At 36.0% G+C, this 15,762-nt stretch overlaps 1 protein-coding gene across 4 annotated transcripts in view; it reads left to right on the top strand.

Annotated features, from left to right (window-relative positions):
- The window catches only part of LOC106460460 (G patch domain-containing protein 1-like), a 172,570-nt gene that overhangs the window by 71,515 nt on the left and 85,293 nt on the right, over positions 1–15,762 (top strand). For all 4 annotated transcript variants that reach the window (XM_013920154.2, XM_013920156.2, XM_022387179.1 and 1 more), the window contains exon 9: positions 7,492–7,725. In XM_013920154.2, coding sequence (XP_013775608.1) covers positions 7,492–7,725 — 234 coding nt within the window. The remainder of the gene's footprint in view (positions 1–7,491; positions 7,726–15,762) is intronic.

Here is a 15,762-nt window from a genome sequence, read left to right as displayed (position 1 = left end):
GACGGTAAATCCCACTATTCGTTGGTAAAAGAGTAGTCCAAGAGTTGGCGGTGGGTGGTGATGACTAGCTGCATTCCCTCTAGTCTTACACTGCTAAATTAGGGACGGCTAGCACAGATAGCCCTCGTGTAGCTTTGCACGAAATTCAAAAAACAAACAAACTATCTTGCTCTCCAATGGCCATGAAATTGCTGATGTACAAAGTATTGCCAATGCTCTAGGCTTTGCTTATATTTCAAGCACCTCTGTTTTTTTCTCTGCCTTCTTGGCCATTAAGTTTTGGGCTGAGTGGCTGTCAATTTCCATTGGTGGAACTTAAGCTTGCTCTTCATCAGCCTGGCAGTAAATTAGTCAGAACCAATGATGTTCACTATGAGATGCTGTACCATCTCTCTCTCCTACCTCACTTGTTTTTCCTTTCTCAAAGCCTGGGAAGGATCCCAAGATTCTTTCTAATTATCATCCAATTGCTTTGACTAGCTGTCTCTGTAAGGTATTGGAGATGATGTTTAATGTACATCTTGTTTGGTACCTTGAATCAAACAATCTGCTCTCACCCAATGTGATTTTCGTTGAGAGTGCTCCACCATGGACCACCCGATTAATCTCAAAACCTCGATCAGGGAAGCTTTTCTCAAGAGAAAGCATCTTGTTTGTGTCTTTGATCTTGAGAAAGCTTATGATACTACATGAAAGTTTGGAATTTTGCAGAACCTCCACTCCTTTGGTTTGCATGGCCATTTACCCATTTTTATTTCTAAATATTTACTTGACAGATGATTCCAAGTCTGTATGGGTTCAACCCTTTCCTGTTCTTTCATGCAGGAACTTGGAGTCCCTCAGGGCTGTTATCTTGAATGTCACCAATTTCAGTATCAAGATCAATGCTATCACTAAACAACTTCCTCTTACTGTCGCAAATGGCTTCTATGTTGACAATTTCCATATCTCTTGTCAGTCGTCGAACATGAGGTTTATTGAGCAGCAGCTTCAGACTGCCCTTACTCACTTATTGAACTGGACCACAGCAATCCAAGCTGGACTATGAGTCTCTGGTCTATGATTCTGCCAGGCCCACTGCCTTGAAGATGTTGGAACCTGTACATCATCTGGAGCTTTGACTCTGCATGGGGGCTTTCCACATTTCTCCAGTCCAGAGTTTGTACACTAAGTCCAATGAACATCTTCACCTTTGATGTTTGATACTTTGTTTACAATATGCTACCAAATATTGATCCTTATCACAGCATCCCACTTGGGGTTGTGTCTTCCTTCCTCAGTGAGCATTTTGGAATAAATGGTCTGCCATTCCTCCTTTTGGCCTTTGTATCCAGACACAGCTGGCTTAATTGGGTCTGTCATTGGATGATATTGCTGAGTTCAATGATCAACCCCTCCCACCATGGCTCCCCACCTGTGACCTTTCTTTGAGTCATCTGAGGAAGGCAGATATTCTCTCGATTAGATGTACCATCTTCTCTTTGCTGAATATTTTCAAACCATTCTTCTGTTCCGATTTTTACGGATGGTTTGAAATCAGGTGAATCTGTGGGCTCTACCATGGTTTGTTATGGCTTGGTGGTTGCTCACAGGATCCCTTTTATAGTTTCTGTGTTCACTGCCAAGTTGTATGCCATTTCCGTTTCCCTGGATCATATAAAACTAAGCAGTACACTAACTGTACTATTTATACCAACTCTCTTAGTTATTTCTTGGTCCTGGTATCGCTTAATGTAAGTTCTCACCCTTGTCTCATCGCTATTCAGTGTACAACAGACTTGTAATACTTATTAGAAGCTTGCAAAATTTCATGAAGATACACTCAGTTCATTCATAGTGTCCAAATGACTGAGCCGTGAAGCATGGTGTTATTAAAATAACCAGCTTTCTAAATTAAACTAATCCCAAATTAAGTTAGTCACTATAAAGCAATGTATACTAAAAACGTTGAATCCCAGTTACTTCTGGATTTCATTAAGTTTGTTTTACTGTAAGGCACAAATTCCTGTGATAGCTGAAAACTCCTGCATTCACACCAATGCACATTAAACCTTACATTCTATTACAGTGACTGCAAACAAAGACAGGAGTTCTGATGTTGTTATTGACAGTAAAAATACAATAAATTTGGCAAGAACTGAAAGGTACATGCTGAATACTCACACAGAGAATAATTGTGCTAGAGCTGTAAGAGCTCTCCCTGAAAGTTAAAAGAAAACTAAGACTACAAACAAAAAATGAATTCTTGCTATTCTAAACAAAGGAAATGTTAACCAAAACTTCCATTACTCCTGTTGAATAAATTAAAAGAGTAAAATACACATACAATATAAGCTTTAGAACAAGCATGAACTTAAACATGACAATTAACATTAACCATTTAGCATACCCAACCCTTAGTGAATTAGCTGTGATGTGCAGACTAAAGTCATAATCACCTGCAGCTATTGACTCATCTGCTGAGAAGAATAGCTTAGTACATTAATTGTTTTGTTATTTCTGTAAGAGAATCAAGAAACCCTGCATTGTTCCTTCCAATTTGAGAAAGTGATAGTTGTTAACTTAATGGAGCACATTACTGCATCTGAAAGGAGAACTATGAAAACATAATTTTGAAAATTTTACTTTTCAACCTTATATGCCTAGCTGGAATAACATGCATATGTCAGGATTACATTCAAAATTTAAGTAAATGAACTAATTATCATTGTATGTCAATAAACAAGGCATCAAAATGTAATCTCTAATTCAAATTTCTATATTTAAGTTTTAAATTCTAATTTCAAAAGAGAATATTAAAAAATATATTCTTATCTTCACATCTCTGTGTCACATGATGTTTCTACGTTATCCTTTATAGATTTTGTATATTTCATAATATGGCTTTCACAGTATCCAACCAATTTGAAGTGCAAACTGTACATTATTACAACTAAGAATATAAAAATTTAACCTCTTACTTTCTTCATTTGCTGAGATATCAATAAATTTGTCAAACCTACAATAAAAGCACCTTCTCCTTATTTGTTGGACATGTTTGTTACCAATAGCAAGTGCATTTTTTCTTCTATATCATACTTACAATTGTCTTTTTGAATTTGGTGGCAAAATTTTGGTGGAAAAATAGTGCTTGATGTGATGTGCAAGGTTGTTGTAATGAGATTTAACTAGGCATGAGAATTTTCTGGATTGGTGTGGAAATCTGCATTTGAGGGTCCAAGGGTGACTTTGAGATTTGTATAAATTCAAGAAAAAAATGCTAGGGAGGTATGGGGTATAGGCTGTATATTGTAGAATTGTCTTGTAGAAACTTTAGTTTATTGGGGTTGCTATTTTGGCAAGCACGCCTACTTCTGGAACTATTGTTGCTTTTAACTAATTGATTTATTTTCATTATCTATTCATATAAACCATGCCACTGAATATTTTAATACAATTAGTTCATGCAAGACATTTTGGGGGAGCATTTGCATTTGGGGGTCACTATGCCTTGATGTCCATGTACTGTGGATGATCATGCTTTTCATTATCATCATTCCAACTTCCCTTATTTGGACTCCAGTGTTTGGTGTTGCTTCTCGCTTATTAGGGCTCAGACCCTGATAATTCAATTACATTTCACCATATTCGTCTTACTCTGACCACCCTTCTAGGATCAGGGTTGGTGTGGCCGGACTCCTTCAATTTGTCCACTTTTGGGGGTCGATCCATGGTTCTCAAAGTTGTTTCAGTACATCTGGTCCTCTACTTCCATTCATCTTCCCCATTGTCTCATAATCCCATTTCCTTACTGTTCTGGTCTCACCCACCTCCTTTGCCCAGTATATGCCACATATTGTTCCATGGTTCCTGACCCTCTTTGTATCTCCAGTGAAATCCTCACCTCTCACTTGACCTTTTCCTCATTACCCTTCTGTTTATGTGTCAGTGTTTTCTTTCCTTTCTTCTGATGATTGTCTCCTTTTTCATGTTTTCTTCCCATCAGGTCTGTCATCTTACCATGTTTCTGGCTGCACATTTCCATCTTCCCTTGGGACATATTATCAGTGCTGTCACTGTCTGTCCATTCATTTTTAATTTTCTTTGCAGGGGCCTTTACCACATATATGGATCCCACTCTGTCGTAAGTGTTGCCTGACCAGGTATACTTAGTCTTAAATCTACACTTTACAATCTGTCAACATGAATGTGACGTTGAGACTCTTCCTACTGTAGATCTGATGTACCATTCCAGAGGCTGCCAGGTGTTAGTTGATTGACTCCTACAATGTGTTCTCTATGCTTTCAAAGTACAATGTCATAACACTTATCCAGATCATATTACACTGTTGAAATGGGGTGTTCTGCAGGACCGCTTGTAGGTATACCGTACGGTCTTTTGCTGAATGTGTATAATACCATTCATTTTAAGAATAGGATGGTGGCATTCTGTGGATATCAATGGCATGATGCCTTTCCTTCTGCAGACCTGATGTACAATTCTACATGCTGCCAGGTGTTGAATCTAGCACTCTGCCACATATGTGTGTGTATATATATATTGCAGTTTGCCTCTCTGGCTGAGACGACCTCCTTCCCACCATCCTCCATATGTCAGGATTCTTAGGGATTGGTGTTGTGTGGAGACGGTCCAGCCACGTAAGTCCTCACAGCTGTTTGGCTAGTACCCTCCGTCTACTGTGGACTGGACAATAAATTCCCAATGCTGCCAAGTTTTGAACTGGAGATGCAACCCCAAATTTGCAGCTCATCTTACCACCATCTGCTGAATGTTGGTTCCTGGTGGATCTGGTGTTGGTTGTAGCTGGAAGAGTCACATGACTTCCCACTTGTGTAAGACTGGATACCCTCTTCCTACTGCCAACTGCACGAAAAAATTCCCATTGCCATCAAGTTTTGGATCAGAAATGTACACCCACCTGGGCTGTGCCCCTTCCTACCATCTGCCAGATGTCAGTTCCCAGTAGAACAGGTATTGGTTATGTTGGAAGTGCACGTGTGCAGAGACAGGTTCTTATTACGGAAGTTCTTCTTCCCTGCTAGTCTGTTTTTGAGGTGACAAGTAAAGAACCTTCTTCCTTATGCAAATCTGATGTACAATTCCAGATACTGCCAGGTGTTTGTTGAGGTTGAACTACCATTTACGGTATGTTGAGCCCTAACCACTCTAAACCAGGAGGTCCCATTATTTCTGTATTTTTGGGGATTCCTCCAAGTTTCTGCCCTTTACATTTTGGCAACACATTACTAGGTGGTGAAAAGTATACCTGGCTCAGAAGTGGTGTGGTCTCCCACCGGTTTATTGTTTTTAATTCCTTATCACACCTCACGTTCTATCTTTGTGATTTTCTAAAGGGGAATTATCTTCTCACTGGCCCTCCACAAGTTGAGTGTGGGATTGTAGTTTTTTGTGAGAGGAGACAAGATATTGTATCGGAAATTAACATTTTCTTAAACTGAAAATGTATTTCTGATAGATACTTACCACCATTCACATTTCCCCACCTGTCCTCCCCACTTCTGGTGTTATTTGCTTTTATTAGTTATGCCAATCCCGAAGTGACTAACATGTGCATAATTAGAGGGAGCGCTAGTTACAAAAGGAGGTACTGTTGAACTCCTGTGAGAGGGGATAAGTATCTATCAGAAATACATATTCAGTTTAGGAAAATGTTAACTTTGAAAGGTTTATTAATTTTTGTTTGAACAGTGAATTTAGAGAAAAAATGAGTCATAGTGAGTTACATATTTGAGTGCAAATGTTTATATAGTTCACATCACGATATATGTCAGTGTACAATAATCTACTAATTTGTTCCCATTGTGATTTATAGCTTTTCATGGATAAATTAACTACTTCTATAGTACAAGTACAAGCTATAAAACCATAAAATTAAAAGAAAATGTAAAAAGCTTGAAAATTTTTGAAGATAATGAAATTGAAGGTGTGGCAACAAATGATATATTCAAAGAAGAATAAGAAGTGGTATTATCCATTTAATGTCACAATTATAAATTTTTCACTTTACATTGATGGTTTTATTATAGTTAATTTTAGGGTACAGAAAATAAGTATAACGTTTCATCAAAAAGAACTCTTGATATTCATTTTGGAGATTTCAGAGGTTATAAAAATGAAACTAAGATGAAGTATTTATATTTATTTTAGGGAAATTACTTCTCACTTGTACTGATTCAGGGAAGGCTTCATAAATTCACAGACAAATATTTAGTAAAAATATTTTATTAAAAGGTTTGATTTTTTGTGCACAACAGACTTGTAATTTTACTAAAAGTTTGCCAAATTTTGTGTAGATCCATATAGTAAACTCAGAATTCCTATAATCTGTATAGTTTCAACATTCTGTTGGCTCAGTCCATTTGGACCAAGCCATAGTACATTCCCATATTATAATACTACTGTTAAGTTTATCATGTTCAAACAACACAAATAAATAAAATAATGCACAATTTATTCAAAAGAAACTATTTATTAGATATAAATTTATCTTCATCAAGATTATAGTTAGCAAACATGTTGTTACTACTCTAACCTGAAGCCATTTCAAAAGATCAGGTTCTAAGACGTAGATACACCTCTGTTAGTTTTGTGATGCTTTTGCAACTTATAATCAGAAGTGGTAACTACTGCAATCAGCATAATGAAGTATCAAAAGAAATATGTTAATGAATACAGGGGTAGGAATTTCATGTCTATAGATGGTTTTCCATCTTAATTTTTTTTCAAACAGGGAAAAATTTTATGGATGTTGCTTTGTCTACTCTGAGCAGATTGCTCTTTGCATTCTAGTACCTGATTGTCCCCTGACCAAAATAATTGTTTGCCTATCTGCCTGCAAATTTGTAATCCTTTTTCAGTCTTGCTGTATTCCATCCCTTGTAAATATGAGTAAGTTGAAACTTACTGGATATAGAAAATGGAATTTTCTGATCAACATAAGAAAAAATTTAATTCTTAAACAGAAAGAAGTATCTTAATATTTTTAGAAAATTTCAAAACATAAAAAACGACTGTTAAACTAAGTCAGTTTTTTTTTTCCAGAAACTAGAGACTATTTAGTAATTTTGTTCTAAGTTTCATGCAACATGTTTAAATACTTCAACAATTAAAAAATAAAGGAATGTCAGTGACATCCTTATGGTTCAGAATGGGTTAACACATTCCTTTAACTTAGAACAGTTATGTTTTTTTTTATTTTCTCTAAAGACTATATAATCAGCCTAATATTTAAGGAATGAATGTTGAGTCTAAACTCAATATAAAAATTAAAACCAAATGGAGTATTAAGAGCTTTATTACAAGATTTAATTCTAACCTGTTTGTTTAAAGTTTATATGCATTTTTAATATATTCTTACTCAAAAGTTTGTGTGTTTGTTTAATGCATGTAGTTTATTTGATAATGACAAACATAGAAATTTTGCAGAATTATTTTAGCTTACTTGGTTAAACAAATTTGTTTATTCTCAGGAAAGTTAGCCAGTCACTTAAGTGAGGCTCTTGAGGGATTTCACATGGCTTCAAAACCTGCCATAAGAAAGAAATATTTTCCACCACCAAGTTTACCTTCAGATTTCAAGCCTATGCATGTATATACTAAGAAGACTGAAGCTTCATCTTTGAGCACCAGACGTTTTAACAGACATGCACTTACAGCCAATGACAGGGGAATGATTCTTGGAGAAAAACACTTACTTGATACAGGTAAATTCACTATTTATATATAAAAAAAAATTATTATAATCCATACCATTTTTACACTGGGTTTTACCATGTAGTTATTTACTGGAATCAATAATCAAAATATTGGCTTTAACATGAAATGCTAGGAAGATTTAAAATACCTTAACTTGGTGTCTTAAGAATGGATGTTCATAGTGATTGTCTTAACAAGAATGCCAGTTATTTTACTGTAATAGTCCAGTCAGTTTATTTGTTTTAGGTATAACCTATAACAAATTGGAATAGAATATGAACTTAGTACATTGTGTCCAATTAAAAGTCTTAAGATGGTTCAAGTAATGGAACATACCAATTTTTGGGGAGAAAGTTGGATTTTTGATGAAAAATCATGGAAAATTAGAAATTCACTGTAACTTTTGCTATATATCTGTTCACATTTGAGTAAAATAAATTTAATAGTATTTTTAATAATATGTTGTATAACATTTTAATAATTGTATTTGTTCTTGGCTGAAAACTTTTTTTTTAGAAAACTACAAAAAAGTGGATATTTGCCATTTATTTCCAGTTTGTGATTCGATTTGAGAGCAATATACATCTTTGTGTTTGCTTTTACCATGCTTGTTACATGTAAAGATATTTAACATTTCAATTTATGGTCAGTGTCAGTACCTAAAAAGTGAATACAGTTAATGGGGAGGAACTAATTGATTAGACTACATTCACAACCAATAACAGTTATCTTGCAACTGATAAAAATACCACTTACATTTAGTGGCAAATGTTTAAATATTACAAACTTGTTTTATTAGAAATGGAGATATATTTCTTTTTAGTGTTTATACAACAATTTGGGGTTTTAAAAAATCTCTTCCTTGGTTTGCCAAATTTTGAAATTCAATATTTTGGAATAGTATAGTGTGAATAGAGTTGCAAGTCATAATCACATGTCAAAAGACTACAAACATTGCCAGCAAGTGTGTACTAAACCCCAAAATATAATATAACTGTTTTGCACAAAAGGTCTAGTGATGCTGAAAGTGAATGTAGACAAAATAGTTCTGAGACAGTACTACTTTTGCTTCCCCATAGCTATCTCAACCTTCATTTGCCCTTTAGGCATTAGTAAAGTTTTTAAAAATGCACCAGTGTTTTATAGCACTATATTTTTTGCATCATTGCAGCAACATGTGCTGATCATGTGACCACCCTCCACCAATCCAATTGAACTCTCTATACTTGTGCAGGTAGCTCCCAGTACCCTTGCAGCACAATCATTACTTTCTTGATTGGCATTTTCATGTATTTTGTGTTTTGTGTTCTCCATGTCACTGCACAATTTTTGATTTTGCGTGATCACCAATTAATATCAGTTTCAAGTTCAAGTCTCTGCTCTTTTGTTTTTGAGATGTTTCAGTTTCTCGAATTCTACTTTGTTGATATGAATTTGGGTTTCTTATGGCAGTAGATAATTTTCCTAGTTATAACACCAGGCCTAAGTCTCAGGTTTCATGATGTTTGCTAAGAAAGCACAGACTTTTGTTCTTTTTCCCAGGAGATCTGTGGTAAGTTTTTTCAATATGTATTTCTCACTCGCCGTAGATATACCCATGTTCAATGAGTTTATGTGAGCTTGTGTGTGTGTATGGATCTAATTTCTGCACTCAATAATTTACATCATTCATGTTGTGTAAGTTTTTTTACCATCTAGGTTACTTTAGTTTACAACTTACATTTAGAATTTGTTTCTTGCATTAATTTGGTTTAATATTTTACAATTTTTCACTAATGTTATTTAGTTACAAGCTCCTTTTTTAATATCTTTACTACTAGTCACATCTAATTGGGGATAAGTTTTGAGTCAATCTTTGTTTTTGTTAATTTGGTTCTTTTTTATTATCATGTTCTTTAGGGTAAGTTTTCTTTTTGTGTTCTTTGTCTTATAGTTTCTTTGACTCAACTTATACATTCTATATTTAAGTGTCATTTATCTTATCAGTCTCTTTAGTGGTTTTGTACTTTAGGTGTTACTTAATGTTTTATGTTTCAGGTTGATTTTCTTAGTTTTGCAGGTGTGTTACTTTTAAGCTTTTCGTAGACTATACATTCCTAACTTTTTGTTAGTTCAATAATTCTGTGTAATTTCTTCAATTTTATTAGTTTATGTGTCTATTTGGTTACACTTCACAACTGTTCTCTATGAAGGTTTCTGACTTCCGTTTTGCTCCCACACTACTTACTTTGCAAATCTCCTCCCTTCCTCTTTGGGATCGTACCTTGTCCAATCGTCTTATTCAGTCTGTTCATGTCCTACTACACAGTGGAGCTATCTAATGTGTGGAGCCCACCCAACCAGGAGTTTACTCCTGTCCTTCTTTGTCTCCCTATACACAAGTTTAAAGTTTTATGCTCTAGTATCGTGTTATTTTCTTCAATTCCTCTAGGCACTCACAGACTGTCTTTATTCAGTTCTGTATGTGTTTTGTGTAGCAGTATGCTCTTTTACACATCATCTTCACTCATTTGAGTCTTCAGATTTACATTTCATGGAAGACAGGCTTCTGCTTGCCTCTTCCTGTGTCCGGTCAGTCACTAACACCTACTTCCTTCTTCGAGAAGCTTCACAAGTGGGTTTCTTTTCTGTTTGGAGAAGTCCTTTGCTACCCCCTCAGTATCTTATTCATTTGAGGTTCACTTCCTTTTCTTGGTCAAGCCCAGCCTTCTCCACATTAGCTCCAAGATATTGATCAGACAGTCACATTTGACATCCCTTCTCCTTCTCTCTATATCCATTTATTTCATTGGATACTTCTTGACAAGTGACACTTCCTTCACAATTCCTTGGACCATCCCATTTTCCTCGATTCCCCTGAGTTTTGGGGTACTCTCCATATCCACATCCTAGTACCTTGGCAGTTCATTGGGAGAATGGTTTGTTTTTCTGAAATTCCACTATTGGCAGCTTTATCACCTAGAAAGGTGGAACCACGGACTGATCTCTCACTGGTCAGACTCTGGATTTCATGTACTGGGCCAAGAACCTTTGATATTCTGGTGAGTCATGTTCCCCGAGTTCTGGTTCTTGTGGCTGATTGCTTATTATGTACCTACCAGGTTCTCCACAGAGTGATCTCTTTTTAATCATGTTTTTCTGTGGGTTTGTTCTCAACTGGGAACACTGCATATTGGTATGTGTTTTCCAGTCACTGGTATGCCACACTTTCTTCCTTTTAGTCTTCAGTTCCTCACCCTTCAGGTGTGGAGATAGATGCTTTCAGTCAAGATTAGAGGGGTCTTCACCTATATGCCTACCCTTCGAATTGACTCATCTTCCGGGTCTTTTCCCTTATCTAGACCAAACCTTGTGCTCCACTAGTTCTTTTGTATTGGCCACTCAGATGTGGCTCCCTCTGCTCTGGCCCTTACACCTTATCCTTTTCTCTGTCCTGTCCCTAGTCATCCACAGTCTGATGTTTTTTCATCCAGATGTTTCCACACTCCTTCTTTCATAGCAACTTTTGCCTGATAAGTTGTCTCGTCTCAGGGGCTAGCCCCTATATGCCCACCCTCCATTCAGACTCCTCCTTTTCTGGGTCTTTTCCTTTATCTAGACCCCTCCTTCTTGAGTTCTGTTGGTTGATTCGGGCTGGCTGACTCCAACATAGTTCCCTCTACTCTGGCCCTTCATGGAACAACAGACCCTGCCCCATTCTCTGTCCTGTTCACTCTTCTGTCCACTGCAATTGGTTGTTTTTCATCCCAATATCACCAAATTCTATCTTTCTGTGTGTCTTTTGTCCAGCCCCATGCCTCAGTTCAGGGACTCGCTCCTCGTGTCGCATCTTTCATTGCTTACACCTTGTGCACTTCCTCTTTGTCTATGTACCAGAGGCATAAGTCTTGCTTCAGTCTTTGGTCTTCTTCCCAGGGTTTCCATCCCTCCTGTACTTCTGTTCCTCACCTATCCCAACTCTTCATATGGTTGTTGTCCAGGGTTTGTCTGTTTCAACTGTTGATCTTTATAGAGCTTGTCTGTCAAACTCCTTCTTTTATTCATCTTCCAGAAAGTTTTTCTTCCCCAGGCTGTTCCATTTCTTTCATCTGGTCCATATGACACGTTTCTTTTGTTCTGCTGGATTGGGATCTCCATGTTATTCTTCTTATCTTGTCCAGTTCTCTATTTAAACCCATTACAATTTCTTCCTTGTAAAATATTTCTCTTACGACCTCAATCCTCCCCCCTCCTGGCATGTGGTTTTTGTTGTTCCGATTTATATATCATCCTTTACCATTTCTCAATGTTTTTCATTATCTGGATCCATCCCACTTACTTTCGATCTTGCCCTAAGTGGGTGGAGGAAAAAGAGGTACAGCAGTTAAGGACTGTAAACAAAATTTTTTATCCAGAAGCTCAGAAGTTGTTACCTGCTCCATCTTAGACATATGGTACTACACTACATTTCACTGCTACAGTAGGCATGCAGACAGATTTTTCCATGCCTCCAACATAGTTTTTCTCTTATCATATCATGCAGAGAGTGTATAGCCCTCTGTGGTTGGAAGTTGACAGGTCCATGTCTATGCCTGTCTCTGTCCCCACCATTGCTTCCAGTGACTGTAGAGTCCCTCTTTTTTGGCCTCAAGGCACAGGACCATTATTCAGTCATACCCTCAGTCATTGGAGTCTCCTTCTTCAGACAGAGTTCTGCCCAATCGACCCTGGGCAGGTTCCATGAAGGTCAAAAGACCTCTTTCTTCAAAGGAAAAATGTCGTGGAAGCTAACAGAAATGTTATCTGCCTAGTTTTTTTTCTACTGATTGTTTTTTTTGTATGACTGTCCTAACTCAAAAAGTAAATCAAGTGATAAACACAAAATGTAGGGCTTACATTGTATGCCAAATACCACTCAGAAATTATAGGTTGCAAAGCCCAATGTAACTAAGTTTACACACTCTTAACTACCACCTTAAGTTGTGCAAACTGTGGATGTATTAGGTATTATATCTATTCACTCCAACTGTCTTGGCTTCTGCTAACAAGTAGTAATGGGGCTCAAAGACAAAATCCTTAAGGGCATCTAGCCTAGATTTTATAAATTGTTAACCAATTAAAAATTTAGGAACCAACTGAAATATTCTTAGTCCTGTAGTTCTAATAATTTGTTAATGCATTCCACTAATGTTAAAACAGGTACAATTAGTTTAGTAATATGAAGTACTAAGATGTAATGTAAAAAAATAAATAGCAGAGCCGGCCCTGAGCAAAATTGTGGCTTGTGTGAACTTTGTATTCAGTGCCCCTGCCCCTCTAAAATTGGCAAGAACTGCTAATTGCAATGTTAGTTTTTGCATACTGTGTGGGGGCACACATCACCCGCCCCAAGGACTGATCCTGAAATACAGCTTTAAAAGTAAAGTAAACTTGCATTTTTCCTCTTTCTTGAGCCAACTGTACATTTGAAACCAATGATTATGGCTTTTTTGAACTGTTTGTGTTTCACTAGTACATTTTTTGGGGGGATTCAGCATTTGAGTTGGTTGATCATCTTTGTGTCCTTTGATGATCTCTTTAACAAAAATCATGAATAGATTTTGATGTTGCTTTTTAGTCATTTTGTCACACATGAATTATGCATTGTGGCTTTGGAGACTCATAGTGTTTGTATGGTAAGTTGGCAGTGGGAAAGTGACACATATGTAATGTGCGATTCTAGATTTATTGGATTTTAACAGGGGGTAAAAGAATGGATTTTTATAAAAATGTACTGACACATGAAGTAGCATTAGTCTTTTATTGCAACACCGTGTTTTAAATATTTTTTCTCACATTCTTGCCTCCCACAGTTGCTGTTGGAGAAAACAGTATATAAGTGGTGAGACAAATTTGGGGAACACACAGTGAATTTAATTATAATGAACAGGTTCTATTAAGCAACAGATTTAAGCTTTTAGCTTGTGCTGACAATGAACTTGAAAAGTATAACAAACGGGACATATATGGATGGGAATGAAAAATTTAAGGAAGTTGCTGTTATAGGAGAACCTTTAGTAGGGAATGGAGATAGGATAGTCTGTAAGTTAATTAGGTAAATAAGAATTAGATTATGTTATCCAGGGTCAGGGGTCAAGGATATAACCAGCAGAGTAAATGATATAGTAAAGGGTGCTAGAAGTGATGCAGTCTTTGTGGTACACATTGGGGCTAATGATGTAGGAAAGGGTAGGTCAGAGGAGCTTATTGTTAAGTACAAGGCATTTAAAAAAAAAGGACCATCATAACTTGTTCTGTCAGGGGTACTGCCAAGGCTTAACTGTGGGGATAAAATTATAAGTAGGTCACTAGGGTTGAATGCTAGGCTTAGATTAATATGCAAAGAAGAACAGGTTGGCTGGTTGGATTTGAAGAATTGGTTCAGTGGGAAAAGGGAGCTTTTTTGAGTGGATGGTTTATATTTAATTAGGATTTAGACTGGTTTGTAAGCAAGGGATGTGCTACAAAGGTAGTTTTAATGGTAGGCTAAACTGTTATTGTTATGATGCTAGAAGTATAAGAAATACAGTGGAGAATACTGGTCAGAGCAGGGAATTTTGATATAATGGGAGTTACTGAAACCTGGCTAAATTTATACAAATTGGATGACAGGAATTTCTTTGATATACAAGGTTATAAGTTCTTTGATAGGGATAGAGTACTAAAAAAGGGGAGGAGTGGTTTTATGTGTAAAATATGTTACATCCTGTTAAAGTTGATATCAAAACTGATAGCAATGAGGATGAATCTATTTGGGTTTCTGTTAGTGGTTATAAGGGGAGAAGGCTTTTAGTTGGAGTTTGTCACAGACCATCAGATGAAACTGGTGAAATCAATGTGAAACTACAGGGAGATAAGGAATTCAGTTAACTTAATGAGGTTACAATTATGTGAGATTTTAATTTCAGGCATTTTAGATTGGGAAATGTTAGTCAAATCATAAGGGAGACATGTTTTTAGATATTGTTGAAAATTCTTTTGTTCACCAATTGCTTAGGAAAACTATTAAGAATAATGTTATTTTATATGTATTGTTACCTTCTAATACAGAAATGGTTAGTAAAGTGGAGATTGGGGAATATTTGGGTGCTCAATTAGATTTGATATTTTGCTGTAGGTAGATAAAAGGATTAATGAGATTTTGGTTCCAGATTTCAAAAAAGTAAAATTTGAAGTGATGAGATAAGAATATCTGCTGTAGATTGGACAACTGAATTGACTGAAAATACTGATCAAATGTGGAAAAAATGTTTAAATAAATTCTTAAATATTCAAGATAGGCATCTTCCTTATAGACTGAAAAGGGTGTCTGCAAGTACAAAAACCAGGATTGTTCACAAAGGGATATGAAAAGAATTAAATGTAATGATGAAAGACTTGGAGGATTATTGAAGATCAAGAGAATTGGTCAAACAGGAAACTAGGAAATCAAAAAGACTAGAAAATTTAATTGGGTCAGTGAATTGATTGAAGATACTAATTAAATGTGGAAAATTTTTTTAAATATATTTTTATATGTATTTGAGATGGACAAGAAAAAAAGGGGTGACTGCAAGTCTAAAAGTATAAAGGATGAAATTAAAGAAAAGCTTTATAAATATAAGAAGTTTAAAGGGTTGACTGAAAATATAAAATTTAATGGTTAGAATTTTTTTAGATACATTAATGGTAGGAAAAAATGTTATGAAGGGAGTAGGACCTTTAACAGATGGTATGGGATGGCTTGTATAGGATGGTTATGAGGTTGCTGGTTTATTAAATTTTAATTTTTCTTTAATTTTTACTAATGAAGATATAAGCAATGTTCCCCATCTTGAACAGTTGCTAGATGGAAATAAGATGATCACATTCATTCTGAGCTTGTAAAAAAATTATAAATTTAAAAAATGATAAAGCTCCTTGGCTAAATAATATCTACAAAGTTTTAAAAGAGGTTAAGGATTGGATATGTGAGCAACTTGCTGCTATTTTTTTAAGCTCTTGAATTATGTGCAAATGCCAGAAGATGGGAAGTTTGCTAATGCTAT

Source organism: Limulus polyphemus, unplaced genomic scaffold, assembly GCF_000517525.1.
Source record: "Limulus polyphemus unplaced genomic scaffold, Limulus_polyphemus-2.1.2 Scaffold774, whole genome shotgun sequence".
Classification (NCBI taxonomy): domain Eukaryota; kingdom Metazoa; phylum Arthropoda; class Merostomata; order Xiphosura; family Limulidae; genus Limulus; species Limulus polyphemus.
This window is presented reverse-complemented; position numbering and strand designations above follow the sequence as displayed.